Below are 19,585 nucleotides of genomic sequence, written 5' to 3'. Positions count from 1 at the left end.
CCTGTCTGATTCTGCCACAAATCTCACCATAGCTCCACTCACTTAGATCCCTGCAAGATTTTGTCCCCAGTCTCAAATACATGACAGTTCCATTCTGGGGATATCATACACTTGTGCTTAAATATTCAAATAACCTCAGGGTTTTATTGAACATTTCTGGTGTGAGGTACTGACTATCTCCTTACTGTAAGATAAACTTCTCCCTTTCTCAGGAACAACTTTACACATAAAAATTTCAATTTTGTTCAGTTTTGCAGAAGTTAAGATTATAACACTCTCTCTCCACTATGGGTGTTTTCCCTAAACCTTAAAAAATAAGTCCATATAAAAACCCACATGTCTCTATTCAAAATCCAAAAGTCAAAAATAACACAAATGATATCAAAGATGTATATAAACTGCACAGTCCCCACTTCACTGGTAAATTTCTTTGAACTACCAACACATTTACATCGTTCCTTAAATATGGAGACTAAGACATGTGGTTTCACCAGTGCCCTATATAATTAAAACATAATATCTTTACTCTAATGTTCAATTCATTTTTTAATAAAGGATAACATTCCATTGGCAATCTTAGCCACTTGACATAACTGAAAACATTTTATGGCTCATGCATTTGAACAAGTTTAACACTTTTAGAACAACATTACACTCTGGATTTAAAAACCATACTTTTGGAGCAAAGATTTAGATAGGCCACATCCAAAGAATTTCATTTTAAAATTATACAAGGGTCAAAAAAGGATGGTAAACAACCATTTTACCCAGGAGGAAGAGGCAAACCACTATTTTGCTCATCAAAACAAGCAAGAAGCCCTCGGAAAGCAATATGTAAATAGGGTAGTGTTATATAATGTATTTTGAAACCGCAGAAACATAATACATTACTACGAGTTAACAGAATCTAAAGTTTCATTGGAAGAATATCTTACAGCATTACTGTGGTAGAGTTTAAAAGTTTGAAGCATCTATAAGCAACAGAATTTTAAATAGCATTGTTTCAATAAAGAAAACAAGCTTGAAGACAGCAGATTACAAATAGACTTGAATATAAGCAATTTTAAAAGTTTTGAACAAAAGGTATGAACAAGAAGGAGAAATAATACTTCGAAAACTGTAATGTCAGATAGGCAAAAATCACAGGATTGGACATCTTGGAGAAGAGAATTTTCAATGTACAGCATTGCTTCAAAGTTAAACATCAAGTCTGAAGTGGGGCCAGTTGATATACTACTATTCAATTATTTCCGTTGTACACGATATTATAAATTGCCAAAAATTCAAAGAAAATATAAATACTTTGATGAAGTTTTAAAAGTGTTTTTGATTACCTCAATCTGAGTACATACAAAATTATTTCATGAGCAAGATTTAACAGAAGAGGAGTTCAACTACCAGTGGAATTAGTAGGTGATATAATTAATAACCATCATAGATTGGGGAAAACTGTAACTATGCAACTTCAAAATCAGAAATCATAACAAATTTATTGTTAAAATTATTAATGAACCTCTGTCAGATACCTCACAGTCCAAGGAAGATTTAATTTCGAAGAAAGCTATTCAAATTAGTGTGGAAAGAGAAGAGTTACAGGTATATCCTCAGCAGAGAAGAGAAAAATAGCACAGGACTCAAGGAAACTTATCACTTTATAATGCTCAAACATTCTAATAAGGTTTATTGAAAAACCAATACAGGGAGTGAGCCACACAGCAGATTTTAAAATTCAATGTCAGAGCTATAAAACAACAAAGTCTCAAAGGCACAGGCAATGCCCAGTCATGACAAAATAATGCTATATTTGTAAAACTGCAGGTCACTTTCAGAAGTTGTGCAATAAAGATTTGTTGAACAAAGTGATGATGAGCTTCATACAACTCCATGGAAGCCTGATCAATGTCAACAGATTCAGGACACTGTCAAGAAGAAGAAATTGTGTGTTCTAAACTTCCAAGATACAACAAAACAGGAGAATAGCTCTTCAAATCACAAAGCATCTACTTGGTCTAGGAATCCAGGATATAAGGAAGAAAATAATTGTTTGAAGAGAGCAGGCATCTTATATGATGAACATTCATGAGATGAAGGGCTCCCCAGAAGATTTAATATGAGAACTACTGAGGTAGCAGGCAAGAGTTTGTCTACAAAGAAAATCCTGGAGATTATAGGTCCTTCAGACTTATCAGTTTAATAGGAATGACATCCTTTGTAATGGACATCCCAGAGATAAAAGATCTTGCAGCAGAGAAATGATTTTACACAGATCATAATCCAGATAAACAGTCCTTAAGCCAAAGAGCTAACAATCTTACAGGTCAAAACTATAGCGTTCTGGAAGGCTTGTGCAACCTGCAGAATCACCTAAATTTGAGAAGGGTGAGACTTATGGGAAGATGGGGTAGTGTAAAATGTAAAAGTAGCTATTTAAATGAAGGTTGGTGGAACATGTTATTTAAGGTAATCATTCTGAAGGAATTAATGCCGTGCTCCACTCAATCTGATGATGTCACACAGCCTTTGGGGAGGAAACACACTTGTCTAAGGCATCAGTGGAGAGTGATGTGACAAATCTGGCTCCTGATTGTTGTTACTATGTATAACTGGTTAATATTAATTGTACCTTTTGCTATCATGCAATAAACCACAGCTTTGTGTGTAAAACAAATGTCTATTCGTGCGAAGAATCTTATAGCCGCTAACCCCCTATCACTACTATTTAGACAGACCTTAGACTCAGAACAGAAAAGGTTGATTGATGGCAGAAAACTACCTATGCTACAGATCCTCAGTGATTTTTGATAGTGTTGGTGTCTGCAAATACAACCTTTAAGCCCATCTCATCACAATAAAAGTGACCTTCGCTTCTCAACTCATGTGATGATTGGCAATATGGACCCATGTCCATTGCTTAGGTTTCTCAACATAAAAGCAGCATGCTTCACTCCACTCTTAGAGGAGTTAGAATCTCAAGATTAAGCTTACTTTCTCATGGAGTAGCCAGCAGGATTCATAGTGCATAGTGTTACTTCTTTGCGCAATATTTTCCCAGTTTTGGTGATAATTTGGTACCTCACCACTTGGGTAACAATGCAGCCAATGGATCTTTATCTGTTCTAGAGTGTGACCAATTTTCAACCGATACTTTAAATCAAAGTCTCTGTAATGAATAAATGATCTTCTCTAGGAGGTTATTATCCAAGCGGTGAAGGTGAAAATCGCCCAATTACATCATGCATATTGCCATGAGTTGAAAGTTCCTCCTAATATGCAAATGTAATATTTCCCAAACCAGCTATAGTTATGATCTTTTTCAGCTAGTAAGCTGCACTTGCACCAAATCAAATCAGTGCAAAATAGTTAAGTCACTGAGTTATTATTTCCATGCTGGTGAATAAAAGTAGCGATATTTATTTATGTATTTCTGATATAGATCCTGAATTTTTAGTGGAGGGCAGAAATTATGTGAATAACTGAATTATCCATGAACCAGCAGAAACCTGTAAAACATACAAATGGCTAAAGCAAAATTAATCATTAGTAGACATCAATAGATGCTGTAATTTAGAAAAAAATTTAAGAAAAAAGTCTCACCAATGCAAATTCATGTGAAATTCTCCCATCCGGAGGCAACTTGGCACCAAATCCTAAGGCTGGGAACATCTTGTCACTGTCATAGTCCTGAATGATTTCTCCTACAGCTTTCAATGCCATGGCATAAGTATTAAGTTGATAAGGGTTCATGTAATGGAGAGAGGTTGGTTGGGCAGGGTGACCTATTTGAAAATGCAATTTAAACAAAAGCGATCAGACAAAAAACTAATATTGAAAGCCCAAACGGCATTAAACTTGGCAAGATTTGTGAGTCAAAATATCAGCAGCAAATAAATGCATATTTTACCAGTGAACAGATATTCAAGTAATTACAAAAAGAATATAAAGGGGTTTATTTCACTTTTCAATACAAAGGGTAGAGGGAGTTGAAATACTCTATGCAAATTAACAATGGAAGCAGAATTCACAAAGTCTTCAAAATTAAAGAAATTACTTTAAGATTGGATACAGAACAACAATGCACGCAAGCTTCACTTGTGTACCGGTGCATAAACCACATTTCTCTACATATTTTAGGTCCTGGTTTACAGAGCTCCAAGATAAACAATAAGAAATATTTTAAGCGGTATTATTTGCTGCAATGACAAAACAGAAGCAACATGAATCTCCAGATTTAAACAACCTCAAGCCAATGACCCAAGCAAAACATGGGTTTTTTAGATTTGGACCCCAGATGCATCCTTTGATGTTCTATATTTTCTGAGGCATTAACCCAGAATCCTAGACCAATAATCCAATGACCGAAAGTAAAATTCTCACCATAGCAGTTTGAAAATCTAGCTTCCCATGAATGTGGTTAATCTGGATTCCTTTAATTCAAAAGGAAGGACCACTGCTACTTTCTAAGGGCAGCTAGGGACAGGTAATAAATTCCAGCCTTGCCAGCCACATTATGAATTATGTTTTTTAAGTAACAAAGCTCTATTCTAAAATCACACAGCGTTGGCCTATCTAAAATTTCAGACAAAATGTTGTTGCACCTGTCTGTTGGTTCAGCTAGTTCAGTTGGCTGGACAGCTGCTTTATAATGCAAAGTGATGTCAACAGCATGGGTTCAATAGCCACACCAGCTGGTAATCCTCAGGTTAAACCACCACCAGTCATCTCTCTCTCTAATGAGACAGCAGCCTATGGACCAGTAGGAGCATGGCAGCTTTATCTTTCCATGCAATGTCCACTTCCAGTTCCATGAAAAGAATACCTGGTCTTCTTTCTTTCAACATAAACTAGACTTTTCACCCATTTCCCACATAGTGGAAAATTTAGCTCATTGCAACAGTAATTGTTAGCATTGCAATCAATGTTCAATGCAAAGACCTTTTTTTATTTCAGCATCTATCATCACATGTTAAATAATTTCTCACTGAAACAGGCTTTTATAACAGCACAAGTAGACTAAAACAATTTAAATGGTTTCAGTCAAGCACCTTGTGACTTCCTGAATGCTAAAGGATATTTATGCAAAGGTAGTGTATTAATTATGTGTTTTATAAAGCTCTTAAACTTTTAAAATATAGTAGGTATTAAACTTTCAATGAATATAGCTTTCTTAAACATTTATGCAAGCAACTTCTATTTTACATCCTCTTTTCATTGCAAATGGTGTTTATTGCAAGCATTCAGTACACATTTTCAACAGAGTTTGCTCCTGTAAATGAATAGTTTGTACACAATTGAATTTGCTCTTGGAGCGGTTGCTGTTAACTTTATTTGTGCAATTAACACAGGATTTCATATGTTTTTTATTAGCTAACAAAATATCAACTGACAAGGTGTACAAAAAAAACTGACAAGGTGATTACACTTATTTGAAAAATGCACAGCTCGTTTTTTTAACTTGCTGTTTACATTTCTGTACTTCCCAAAGGAAATAATGATTCAGTATTAAATTTGATTTTTTAATCAGTTTATTATCATTCATCAATAAGACAATTGATTCATGAGCAGTGGTGATTCTGGTGTTTTTATTTTAACTGACAGTCAAGATTTCAGAACCAGACATTGGGTCGCTGATAACATACCCAGCTAATATTGCTGAATGCACTTAATAAAGAAACTTTATTTGAACTGTTACCATAATTAGGATAGTTCTTTTCTGCCATTTCCTGAGCAAGTGACCCCTTGTTGGAATACAGTCCCATTACAATGGTCACCCTCAAATACATCACACCTACGGCCATTAATCATGTTTGTGCCTCATCAAGTATTGGCAGAACATTCGATCACGTGAGGATAGAAATCATTGTCTAGCCCAAACCTTTAAACACTCAATGTCCACAAATGTGCATTTAAACTATTATTGCTGAATAGCAATTTAGAATGAAGACTCTGAACAACTCTCTGATCCTAACACAAAAATGAGTTGCTACACTTCTGCAGCCATTTCAGCTGAAATTAGGAGTTGAATATCACACATTCCTGTTCAGAAGATCATTCAATTTTTCTCTGAAACATATTGCCAAACCACCACTTGCTGAAGGTCTGGCTCGAGTCAGTACATAATAAAGAGCAAATTGATTCTCATTCTCCAGACTGGATGATATACATCCTGCGAATTTAAATGAAAATGCCATCTGTGTCTGATTGAGGTCAACATAAGGGTGCCCTATCCGTTCTACTTAGACTGGTGCCTGTCTTTCTACTGACTGAAAACTATTGCACCAGTACATTTGACTTTAAGCTTCTTCTCAGTGAACACAGTGATCTGTATAATGAGCTTTCATTTAGCTTTGTTCGAACATTTTATGCATCTCCTGGCCGACACAGAATTCTCTCTACTCAAGGATGTAGAGACAAAAATTATTCTATTTAAATACCTAGCAGTTGCGAAAATCTATTACATTCATTCACAAAAATACAAGCAAATATTGCCAATCAGACCACCACTGCAAAAACAAATTCCAATAAAAACATTCAAAATTGATTTTAAAGGCGTTTAGAGCGGAACCCTACCATACACACTTGAAAATTATAATCACAACATAAATGCTGTACACAGTTTAGTAAACTATAAATAAAATTACTTATATATACCAATGGCTAGAAATCTCTTCTACAATATTACATATTTTAAGCTATTTCTCTCTCAAAAGCCTAGGGCTTGGGTTGTGTTCTATTCTTGAAGCTTGGTTTAGTAATCAGGGACTTTTATCCCTATTTTTAATTGGACTTTTGAACAAGCATAGGTTCAGAGCCAAGTAAAAACCAAAAGAAATGTGGATGCTGTAAATCAGAAACAAAAACTGAAATTGCTGGAAAAGCTTAGCAGGTCTGGCAGCATCTGTGAAGAGAAGGGTCACTGAACCTGATACTTTAACTGTTTTCTCTTCTGCACTTCAGTGCTGAACTTTGGAGCATAGTGACATTGAACTGCGACTGCATTGATACTTTTCATACAGGGCCAAATACCCATCTCATGGACTAGACCAGGCTGTATCTCAGTGTTGCTCACTTTCTTTCTGAGTACTCACTCACTTAGCACCTACCTGGATGCTGTCAGCATATTATACATCTGTTTTGACTTGCCTTTGAGTGCAGACACAAAACCAGGTAGCTTACCATTCATCAGCAAACATTTGAATACGTTGCTGTATAGCACCATGTGACATCAGTGTAACACCTGCAAGACATGCCAGCAACTTTCACGGCAAACATTGTGCTTCAACCAAATGGTTATGCCTCGAAGCCTAGGGACAATATACCAGAGCCAAATCAAGGGAGACAGCTTTCAGTCAGGGGGTCCCAGAACTATGAGTGAAGTGCAGCTTCCATGACCGGTCCCAGGGCTTGGGCACAGTTATTTGTCTCTTGGGGTGGTCAGAATCAGGATCCTTTCCTTGTAGAAGGCAAGGAGCTGAATGTCAGGCACCAACTCCTACCCACCAACCCACACTCCACACCACATCCACCACCCCACCACCACCCCCCCCCCCCACCCCAGCCTTCCTTGGTTCTTTCTGCCCTCTTGTGGGCTGTTTACTCCTGGAATGAGAGAGGATGCAGAACTGAGTAAGGCGAAAGTGAGTGGCATTGCTGCAGCATAGAGTCCATGCAGGGTTAGTGGTGCTAGGGAACTGGATGGATGAGAATGGGTGACAGAAGATTTTACAGGAAATAGTGCAAGTGATAGAGCATGAGCCTTGGCAGAGGATACATGAGCATGGGGCAGCAGAGACAAGATGGCGGCACCTACCCTGGTGCAGTGGAGGTGATCACTGATCTTCTTCTTACATAATCTGGGCATTCCTTGAGACAGCTGAGAACACCCTGACCTGAGTGGCAGGGCCTGTGTTATTGCCTTCACATTGCAAGGGGGCAGCATTTGCCTAGACTACCTCAATCACAAGCTCCACATCCCTGTCAGCAAATTACAGAGCCAATATCCCCTTATCTGCCATGTCTGCAGTAAGTGTCACAAACTGCCCCGAATTGAGCATGTTTAATTGGTTGCACAACAACCTCAAAGATGGTGCCAGTGCCAGGGATCATGAGCTATCCCGGCAGCCATGAGTACTCCCTGCTATGCAAAGTGGAAGAATCGGGCTAGTCTCAAACAAGATGGTTGCCATTTGGTTGAGGTAGGTAGTTACTAAAGAGAGCTTAGGATAGAACATGACAGCACCCACTGGACCTCATTATGAGAACTGTTTTCCTTCCAGTCAGATGGTGGTGGAGTAGGGCTTCTGAGCCCATGGCTTCTCTACTCTGTCCACTTTTCTTCTTGTTTCTTTTCTTTTTTTGATTCTCTTTTCTCTTTTGCTCCTTTATTTGACTTACTTCTTGTTGTGCAGCTTGATTACATGGTTGACCAGTAGACCCAGTGTAGGCTCAAGGTGAACCCAGTGCTTCTGCATCAAGGCGGTCCTGGCACTGAACCACGGCTGCTGTGGCAGAGGCAAGTTTGGGTTCCCAGTGGCTTCAGCACCCAGTGCAGATTCATGGCAGCAGCAGCTGCATTGGTGAGGTGGGCTGGAAGTAGATTCATGGCAGAGTAGAGTTTAGGCCAGGGTGGTGCCTGGTAGCATCTGCATTGGCAAGGTCCAGTGAGGACTATGTTGGTGAAGACATCAGTGGAGGTGAGATGGTGCTGAAGAGTGGCAACTTGCGTTCCAACAGCTGTGGCATGGCAAAGGAAACTCATAGCTGCCACCAGGCCTGTGGCCCATGATGGATCATTTAACAAGAAAGACTGTTAAGTTGAACATTTTTTCTTTATTTCTTCATTCTTCTGCCTTTATATTCCATGTTTCGGTTTATTTTTCTGTGTTTTAAGATGATTCCAGACAGTGGTGACATTATACAGCACTTTTCACTGTATTTTGTAACAAAACACACATGACATAAATCAAATCAAAGAAACCCTCATGAAACACAATGAAAATCACAATTCTCCCAATATGGCAAGATTCAGCCCTGTGTATGACTTGTTTTGAGTTGGCACTAATATTGCACGATATATTTGTTGATGGATGAAATTTCTGCACCTTTAATTCTCTAGCATTGACCTAGAAAGATAACATGCTTTAAACTATTAAAGCAGCAAAATGGAGAGTATTTTATCTCAATAAAAGCAATTGATATCTGTAACATTTTATTTCTCAGTTAATAAGGGGTCTGCTTTGAAACTCATGCTTGATATGTATAATAGAAATCATTCATTCTTCAATACCTACTAGAAAGAAGGAAGTTTGATATGATTACAATTTATTCTGATCACAAGAAGTTAGATGAACTGAAATGATGCCATGTCATGTCAACTAGACTGGATTACAGAATGTCAGTTTTAGACAAAAGCTCTTTGAAACAACCTTCAATAGCAACAGCCTTAGTATGCTTTTTGAATTGTGAAATTTGGAAATGGATAAATCTATTCCACTGAAACGCTGTCTTCTTATAACAAATATTAGAACTAAGAACAAAGAACAAAGAAAATTATAGCACAGCAACAGGCCCTTCGACCCTCCTAGCCTGCACTGATCGAGATCCTCTGTCTAAGCCTTAACCTACTTTCTAAGGGTCAGTATCCCTTTGCTCCCTGCCCATCCATGCACCTGTCCAGATACATCTTAAAAGACACTATCGTGTCTGCATCTACCACCTCTGCTGCGAACACGTCCAAGCACCCACCACCCACTGCATAAAGAACTTCCTACGCATATCTTCCCTAAACTTTCCTCCTCTCACTTTGAACTCATGACCCCTAGTAATTGAGTCCCCCACTCTGGAAAAAAGCTTCTTGCTATCTACCTTGTCTATGCCCCTCATAATTTTATCAACCTCAATCAGGTCCCCCCCCCCTTCAATCTCTGTCTTTCTAATGAAAATAATCCAAATCGACTCAACCACTCTTCATAGCTAGCGCCCTCCATACCATGCAATATCCTGGTGAACCTCCTCTGCACCCTCTCCAAAGCATCCACATCCTTTTGGTAATGTGGTGACCAGAACTGTATGCAGTACTCTAAATGTGGCCAAACCAAAGTCTTATACAACTGTAACATGACCTGCCAACTCTTGTACTCAATACCCAATCCGATGAAGGAAAGCATGCCATACGCCTTCTTGACCACCCTTTTGACCTGTGTGGCCACCTTCAGGGAGCAATGGACCTGAACACCCAGATCTCTCTGAACATCAATTTTCCCTAGGACGTTTCCATTTACTGTATAGTTTGGTCATGAATTAGATCATCCAAAATGCATCACCTCGCATTTGCCCGGATTGAACTTCATCTGCCATTTATCTGCCCAACTCTCCAGTCTATCCATATTCTGCTGTACTCTCTGACAGTCTCCTTCACTATCTGCTACTCCACCAATCTTTGTGTCATCTGTAAACTTGCTGATCAGACCACCTACACCTTCCTCCAGATCATTTTCATATATCACAAACAACAGTGGTCCCAGCACAGATCCCTGTGGAACACTGCTGGTCACAGGTCTCCAATTTGGGAAACCCCCTTTGACTACTACTCTCTGTCTCCTGTTGCCCAGCCAGTTTTTTTACCCATGTAGCCTGCACACCCTGGATCCCATGCGACTTCACTTTCTCCATCAGCCTACCATGGGGGACCTTATCAAACGGCTTACTGAAGTCCATGTATATGACATCTATAGCCTTTCCCTCATCAATCAACTTTGTCATGTCCTCAAAGAATTCTATTAAGTTGGTAAGGGATGACCTTCCCTGCACAAAACCATGTTGTCTATCACTTATAGGCCCATTTTCTTCCAAATGGGAATAGATCCTATCCCTCAGTATGTTCTCCAGCAGCTTCCCTACCACTGTTGTCAGGCTCACCAGTCGATAATTACCTGGATTATCCCTGCTACCCTTCTTAAACAAGGGGACAACATTAGCAATTTTCCAGTCCTCCAGGACCTCACCCATGTTGAAGGATGCTGCAAAGATATCTGTTAATGCCCTGGCTATTTCCTCTGTCGCTTCCCTTACCTAACCTGGGATAGATCCCATCCAGACCTGGAGACTTGTCCAACTTAATGCCTTTTAGGATACCCAACACTTCCTCCCTCCTTATGGTGACTTGACCTGGAGTAATCAAACATCTATCCCTAACCTCAATATCCGTCATGTCCCACTCCTTGGTGAATACCGATGCAACGTACTCATTAAGAATGCCACCCATTTTCTCTGATTCAAAGCATAACTTTCCTTCTTTGTCCTTAAGTGGGCCAATCCTTTCTCTAGTTACCCCCTCGGTCTTTATATATGAATAAAAGGCTTTGGAATTTTCCCTAACCATGTTTGCTAAAGATATCTCATGTCCCCTTTTAGCTTGGAAACACTCAGCAGTCGCAAGTTTTGAGAAGATTTGTAGCTCAGGTTGAGGTTCTGGATATGAGTTTGCTCGCTGAGCTGGAAGGTTAGTTTTCAGACGTTTCGTCACCATTCTAGGTAACATCATCAGTGAGCCTCCGACGAAGCGCTGGTGTTATGTCCCGCTTTCTATTTATCTGGTTAGGTTTCCTTGGGTTGGTGATGTCATTTCCTGTTCTTTTTCTCAGGGGATGGTAGATTGATTTGGAGCCAATGTGTTTGTTGATGGAGTTCCGGTTGGAATGCCATGCTTCTAGGAATTCTCTTGCTTGTCTCTGTTTGGCTAACGAAACGTCTGAAAATTAACCTTTGAGCTCAGCGAGCAAACTCACATCCAGACACTCAGCAGTTTAGGTGAATGACTTCAGACTTGGACTCATCAGATTAACTTAAACTACCACCATCATATATTTCCTTTCTCTTTAATCATTGCCTTACTCAGAGTGTTTCCATCGCACTAATTTTATTTCAAATTTCTATCCTCAGATGTATTGTACTTTTAATTGGAAATTATTCACCAACCTTTTGTATGTCAATGTAAAAAGCATTTTCTTCACTGTGGAGGCACCTGGCACAACATTAATATGTGGGGGAAAAAATCATCACCATGTAATAATCCGATACCTATCTATGGGAAACAAATACATCATTTGACAGTTTTCCTTTTAACATATTACCTGAGGGTGGTTGATGGAGTTGGGACCTAACAGGCAGTGGGAGTATGAGCATTCCTGTGGCTTCTGAACCTGGTGTATGTCAGGCTTCAAAGTGGGTCAGGATCACACGCTCTGAGGCTAACAATCGCTCATTGTGTTTTTCCCAAAGCCACCAGGCAGCATGGTGGGCTGACGTCAAAGCTGAAGGGGCCAATCATAAATCTCTCATTGGGAGGCATTGCACGGGAACGTTGCAGAAAAGTTTGAATAAGCATTTGAGTAGACATGGGACAATTAGCTGGATAGAAGTAGTGTGCAAGGGTATGAGGAAAAGACAGGCGATTGGCACTAGGGAATAGAACCAGGGCAGGCATGAAGGGCTGAATGGCTTCTTTCTGTACTGGAACAATTCTGTGAAAGGTACAGCAATGGTACAGCAAGGGAGGGAGGAAGGGAGGGAAGGGGTCACTTCAAAGTGGAGCACCTTCCTTACAATATTTTAAAACTGAAATTGAATTCTGCAGCCAGGACCCAACCATGGGAGAGGGTAGTCTACAAGACAGCCTGTGGCTGCTGCAGCACATGGATAGGCAGGGACGTCCTGTCTGGAGCACAAAGCCTGCCCACAGATTCACATTGTCACTTCCCATTCCATTAATAACAGTAAAATGTCCTCTTAACTGGCCCTCATTGCCTGCAGGGGCCAGGAGACTAACTTCCAGAATATCCCAGGCAGCCTCCTTTCATTAGCCTTCATTCACCATTCCATGACCATTCAGTTAAGTGTTGCCACCATCACCCTCTGATGATCTCCCACTCTCTACCACAGACCATGGAATAGTACTGCCACTTAACTGCCTTGCTATTGAACTTTAGGAGAAGTGCAAACACTCTAATATACAACTTACAGCATCTGACACACAGACACATGTTCACTTAAAGCTTTATCATTCATATTCACAAAAGTATTCAACTAAGCCTGACCCACCTCCTGCCATAATAACATCCTACTAGTTCTCCTGTAAGGTTCCATCTGAGCCTGCCCCTTTAGATGCACTTCACTGCTACATAACAATGTCCTCTTCTCTGCATGGGTATGGTCAGAATGTAACCCTCCCACTGGGAGAAGCTCGGCAATTTTAACCAACATTTTCATCCTCCACCAAATTGACTGGTCCTTTCTTATCCCTGAAGCGGCATTTTAAAAATATAGAGTTAAAATGGAATTTGCAGGTCCTGATCAAATTTCAAAATAAAAATCAGGCTCTTCAGGCTGTAAATCAGTCAAAATACTGCAGCCTTTTTGTTTTATTTTGAATAGCCGACAGTTCATTTCCAATCATGCCTCCTCTCATTGTGCAAGCACCACACCTAGCACTCGCAACCTGACTGGCTCCATATGCTTGTCCTCAGTAATGTTCATGGGGTTAGGCCAACTCCTGAAGGAATCTTGGCTTATGGCATCTCAGAGGTGTTGTGAACTATGCAGGCAATGAGGGCTAGTTAGGAGGAAGCCTTACTGTTATTAGTGGAGGGGGAGGTAATGATGTGAATCTACAGGCAGGCTTGGTGCTCCAGGCACAACCTCCCTGCCTACCCACACACTACAGCAGCCAAATCAACATTATCTGCTTTTCAAAATGATCATTCTCATTACCCAAGAGTTTGGTGTGTGGGAAATATGCCTCTTTTGGTAACTAACAACAAAGCACAAAATAGACTCGCTATATACTACCTAAATAACTTAATGAAGCATTAGTAATAAGCACACCACCTTTTTTTAAAATTACATTTTGCTCATTACACGAATTTGTTATCAATGTACATTATTGAGCAACTGTGGTTTGTGATAGGGAAAAAGACAAACTACATTCCTAATTATTGAAGCTTTTTACAAATACCTTAGATAGTTAATGGTTTTTAAGAAATATTCCTATTTAAGCACAAATAAAACTAAGATTTCAATGTGAGTATGTTGAATCATTTGGCTTACCATTAGATGCTGTAAAATCAATAGCCACTGTGAAATTGATTTGTGTCCTAAAAGACGAAAGTAAGCAATGTTTAGTCTACAATGTATCAAAAGTCATACCAGTTACAAACATGTTTCATTAATTATTACATTATAAATTCTTACATCTACATTTTGAGGAAAAAACAGTGGCATTACCATTAACTGGAGCTGTAACTAAAGGGCATATTTTATTCATGTGTGGGATGTGGGCATCACTGACTGGCCAGCATTTATTGCCTGAACCTAGTTGCCCTTGAGAAGGTAATGATGAGCTGTCTTAAACTGCTGCAGTCCACCTACTCTGGGGTGACCCACAATGCCATTTGGGAGAGAATTCCAGGATTTGGACCCAGCGACAGTGAAGGAGCGGTGACCTATTTCCAGGTCAGGATGGTGAGTGGCTTGGAGGAAGATTTGCAGATGGTGGTATTCCCATGTAAGTGTTGCCCTTGTCTTTCTACATGGAAGTGGTCGTGGGATTGGAAGGGGCTGCCAGTTGCAAATGTGGGAATATTAATTTATAACAATAGCTGTAATGATTTGTTCAAATAATAGATTTTCGAATGCCACAAGAATGAAACAAAATATAAAGAAAAATAAATACAGCTTTATCTCTAAGCAAAACAAAGATGCTTAATTTAGGTATAGTTCTTAAATGGTATGGAGCACAATATTTCATTTCTGTCATCAATGATATCAACTTACTTCATAAAGATATCAAACCATTTTAAAAAATTGTGAGTTGAAGGCATATTTTGGCAATTAGAGAATAATAAAAGAACCTTTATACACATTACTAAGAATGTGAAAGAATGAGCAAAGAGTTAGAATCATACTGTCAATTGGTTGAACCCATTGCTCAGGTCTACCTGAATGATGTGGTCATAGTACTGCCATTTTCCTCTTGTCCTCACACCAAGTCAGCAGGGAGGACAAGGATACAATGTGCCCCTTTTAGCTTTGAACAAATCAGTTGATTCCATTTGCTGCCATTTCAGTGCAGCATAAGGCAATTTTAACAAAATGCAGAAAATATTGAAAATACTCAGCAGATCAGATGTAAGTTTAGTCTGTGTCATTAAGTATAAAATTTATAGCTTTTCTTATACAATAAGGTGAAAGAAGGAAGAATCATGGAAGAATGCTGCCAAATCAAAGACAGCAGATACTAGAAATCTGAATTGAAAACAAAGAATGCTAGAAATACTCAAGTCATGTAGGATTTCGGGAAGCGATGAATAGAAAACTTTTACGGTCAATTATATTTGTGTAGAAAATTAATGAACTTGGACTAAAATTGTGGCAGATCTTAAGTGGAATGTTACATACAGAAATTGTTAAAATAGTTTGCACACTGGTGAATTTTCATATCATCATCCTTTTCTTCAGTGACCTTTGATTTTACAAATACACAGAAAATTGTTAAGGATGTAGTGAACACAGAAAGGTTGTTTAAATTAAACTGCATGATTAGAACTGAAGGAAGCAAATTCAAATTAGGAACCACCATTTTAGAACTGATATTACAAAATTCACTTTCAGCCAAAGAACAAATAATCTCGGAATAAACTTCAAGATAGAACAGAATAGTGTTAGGATTTCTCTGGATTGATAAATCAAACTAGAGAGAATGACCATCCACCTTTGTAATTATGTCATGCTCTTGTAATTCCTGATCAATGCCACAATGAATAAAGCTCCAATGTACAGAACCCACTTCCGGATCTGTAGTTGTTCCATTGCTTAGGCACTTTACAAATCTTGAACAATTAAACCCAGCTCATGAGGCAAGGCTGATTGCAGCAGAGATCCATAATGAATCATATCACTCATCTTTCTGAGAGAGCACTTGACATGTAGGGACGCTACCTGAATCTTATGAACTAATAAAATGGGAATATTCTAATATTTAGTAGACATTTTGAAGTGCAACATTGTTGAAAAGCTTTTTGAAATAGTCCAATAATAGAAAAAAATGGAAATATAAAGAAGCTGTGCTTAAATTGAACTTAAATATCTAGTAACCACTTAATTGCTATTTTGAGAGATTACAACTGATAAATGACAAAATGCATTATCCACTGTATTTTTTATTATTTGTATAATAGCAAAACCAGGCAGGGATATTTAAACTGTAAAAAGCCAAAAAGCTTTTGCAATAGCTTACAAGTGAAGTGATTGCATACAGTCAAGTATCTTGCTTCTTAGGTACTCAGAGGGCAGCAGCTAGCCCACGCTGTAATCCATCTCCAGGACTTGCTGCAATGCATTGCCACATCTCACCAAGCTAGATTCACCGACTTGGGTAATAAATACCAATCACCAGCTAGTCCACATCAGGTGAACAAATAAAACAAAATGTCAGACTGGCAGTGTGGGTTGAAGTATAGCCAATTGAGTTTATTATAGGGATGTGAGATTTCATGTATTTTGTACCCAAGAAAGGCGGTGAAGTCCAAATGGAATTGAAAATGGAATAACATTTTTAAGAAAATAATGATCTAAAACATTCAAGGGTCAGACTGCCTGCTCATCAGGGAAAACAACAGAAATTCCAAAAAAACAACAGGTGTTTTGGCCCAAGGAGCAACGAGATGTCAGGTTGCCTGGGAAAGAGAATCAAGGTGAAGGTGCAACATTTGTGAGGGAAGCCTTGGAGAAAGTGAGTAGCTTACAGTCAGTGGTAGCAGAATGTGTGATAGAGAAGTTTTGATGAAAACTGAAAAGAAGAATCTACAAGACAGCTATTAGACCAATCTTGTTACTTCATTCAAAATATTGAGCAACTTGAAGTGAGGAATAACCAGAATGCTATTGAGATGGGCAAATGGAGAATGATGAGAAAAATGAGAATATCAGAGCGAGAACATCATGGGTTCAATATCAGTCACATGAAATAGGTTTATGGCGAAGTAGTAGCACCCATACTCCCACGCACTTTCCTGATGCCAGGTGCCTCAAGCAGGCACTAACTGCCTGACAGCATTTTCCATCCCGACCTCCCACACTTAGGGAAGTCTCTGAGCAAACACACCAGTATTTGCTGTTTGGGCTTTGAGCTCACAGCGCATCCACTCTAAGACTCCAACTGGTAAGGGCCATTATGACCTTCCGACCACTGACTTAATCAGGGCAATGGTGGGAATTTGGCATGATCCCCACTCTTGCCTGATTAAAGATGTCACAGCTATAACTCCACCATGAGAGAGGATGTAAAATGCCACTTCAGTCAATGAGTTGGTCAATAAAAGCAAAAAATCTGGAATTGAGAGTCCAATGGCTATGATTCCATTGTCAATTGTTGGCTCACTAATGGCTTTTAGGGAAGAAAACTGCCATCTTTATGTACTCTGATCTACATGTGACTCCAGACCCACAGCAATGTGGTTGACTCTGAACTGCCCTCTGGGCTTAAGGCTGAGCAATAAATGCTGCCTAGGCAGCGATGCCCTCATCTGTGAATGAATAAAGGAATTGCAGCAGCGGCTCACCACCACAAAGGCAATTTGAGATAGTTTATAAATGCCAAAACAACTGGCAAGTCCACATCAGGTGAACTAATAAAACAAGATGGCAGACTGATCGTGTGGGTTGAAGTGTAACCAATGGAGTTTATTATAGGGGTGTGACAGTTCATTCATTTTGCACCCATGACAGACAATCAAGGCCAAATGGATAGGAGATTCAGTTGTGGCATAGGCATTCTAAAATCTGGGTTCCCACAGATCTGTGAGACTATTGGACAGTAGCTTGGTAGTAATTCAATTGCAAATGTGTAGCTTGTACTTATTCCAATTTTATTTTGCTGACATTTCAGTATTTTCAGAATGCTTTAATTGAAATAGTTAGATTTTTCCCTTAATGTTTAATGTTCCCAAAGCCCAGATTTTACACATAGAACATGCAATTTGAACACATGGAAAGCCCACAGATCATGAAGCAGGGATTCTTTATTCCAATGGAGTCAATGCAACAAGAGACACAGTATTTACATGGAGTTAAGTCTGTGGTTTACATCTGGCTGAGGAAATCCTTTGTCTGTCAGATCCTTGTCCCACCAAGCCTCTGTCCTTTAAAGACAAGCTTTCCTCCAGGGAGGGTCCTTTTGACTGCTCCAGCTGCCCTGCTCTGTGCCCTCCCTCACCACTGCCAGCCACTGTTGGAAGTTCTGGCACAAGTGCTCCAGCTGCCTTGCTGTGTTCCCTCCCTAACCATCACCATGTGCTGGAGCTCCCATTACACACATTTCAGGAATCTGGAGGAATGTGTGGTTTAATTATCCACCATTTCTTGAGGACAGAGCAAGTATAAGATGAGACTATGAATCTGGTTCACTCCTAAAGCATTTAAATACACCCACCAATGGGGGATGTGTCCTACATGCACTCAAGCTAAGATCTGGCATGAGCACTCTAGCTGACAAAATCCAGCTGGTCAGAAAATCACATGAAGAAGGAACTGCTACTTTGAATGCCTAAGGCCAATACGTCTGAGTTTCTGATGCTTCTGCATCTGTTTTTTGTCTTCACATCTGGAAAAAAAATGTAAAATCTACTCCATTAAACCAAAATGCCGGAAATGCTCAACAGATCTATGAACATCTAAGAATCTTTTCAAGACTCCTGGCAATTCACTCATGAAAGTTGAAAGGGAAATTGCATTATCTGAGAATCAAATCACAGTCTATTAAAAATCTTTAAAAAGGTCAGAACAGACTGAGCAGCCAAGAAAGGTAATTATGGGGCTGATACCATCAAGGCAAGCATTAGGACTGATTCTATCAAGGCAAGCATCACTCTTTGTAAGGCGTACTGACTGGGAAATCATTAGTGGCAGTTTTTGAGTTTCACTTCCTGTGAATGTAAAATATTTCCTTCAGCACTTCCTGTGAAATAACCCCACAAAGGCCAGTATCACATCACCAAGTCACCCTTTATTTACACGTGCACTGTACAAGTCACTAACCCAGCTAGCTCAGAGCCGACTTTGAGAGTAAAAAGAACCCCTGACATTCCTGTTTATATCAAGTCAGCTGGGGCTCCCTGATTGGACCAGGTTAACAGCCCCAATCAGGGAACTCATATTCGATGAGGTCCATCTAGCTGAACTCATTACCATCACTACATCTGCAAATACACCTTCTCATTAGACTGACCGGGATCTATCTACATATTTAAAAAGGTCATTGCATACTGTTACAGACCAGATCTGACCCCCTCAAAACAATCTAAGAAGGTAGCCTAGGCCCTAACGTTTTCTTATTTTTAAGGCAAATGTAAAGTGTTCCAGATGCAATGCGACTGGCCAAACTACTCGACATTAAGCAAAACACAATTAATTTAAACACTACGGTTAAAATACAACCAAAGAAAGAGGAATTTAGAATAACTTAATTCTATTTTAAAAACTTAACCGAATAATCGATACAGTAACTATTACTAAATTAACCCATAAACACACCCCT

General features: G+C 39.4%; 1 protein-coding gene across 3 annotated transcripts in view; it reads right to left on the bottom strand.

Annotated features, from left to right (window-relative positions):
* Window positions 1–19,585, bottom strand: part of LOC125463244 (copine-8) — a 300,826-nt gene that overhangs the window by 35,847 nt on the left and 245,394 nt on the right. For all 3 annotated transcript variants that reach the window (XM_059654654.1, XM_048554261.2, XM_048554262.2), the window contains 2 exons: window positions 14,101–14,147; window positions 3,595–3,776 (listed from right to left, as the gene is read on the bottom strand). In XM_059654654.1, coding sequence (XP_059510637.1) covers window positions 3,595–3,776; window positions 14,101–14,147 — 229 coding nt within the window. The remainder of the gene's footprint in view (window positions 1–3,594; window positions 3,777–14,100; window positions 14,148–19,585) is intronic.

This window comes from Stegostoma tigrinum, chromosome 25 (assembly GCF_030684315.1).
Source record: "Stegostoma tigrinum isolate sSteTig4 chromosome 25, sSteTig4.hap1, whole genome shotgun sequence".
Lineage (NCBI taxonomy): Eukaryota > Metazoa > Chordata > Chondrichthyes > Orectolobiformes > Stegostomatidae > Stegostoma > Stegostoma tigrinum.
Note: the sequence above shows the minus strand (reverse complement) of the source record. Positions and strands in the feature narration are given on the sequence as shown.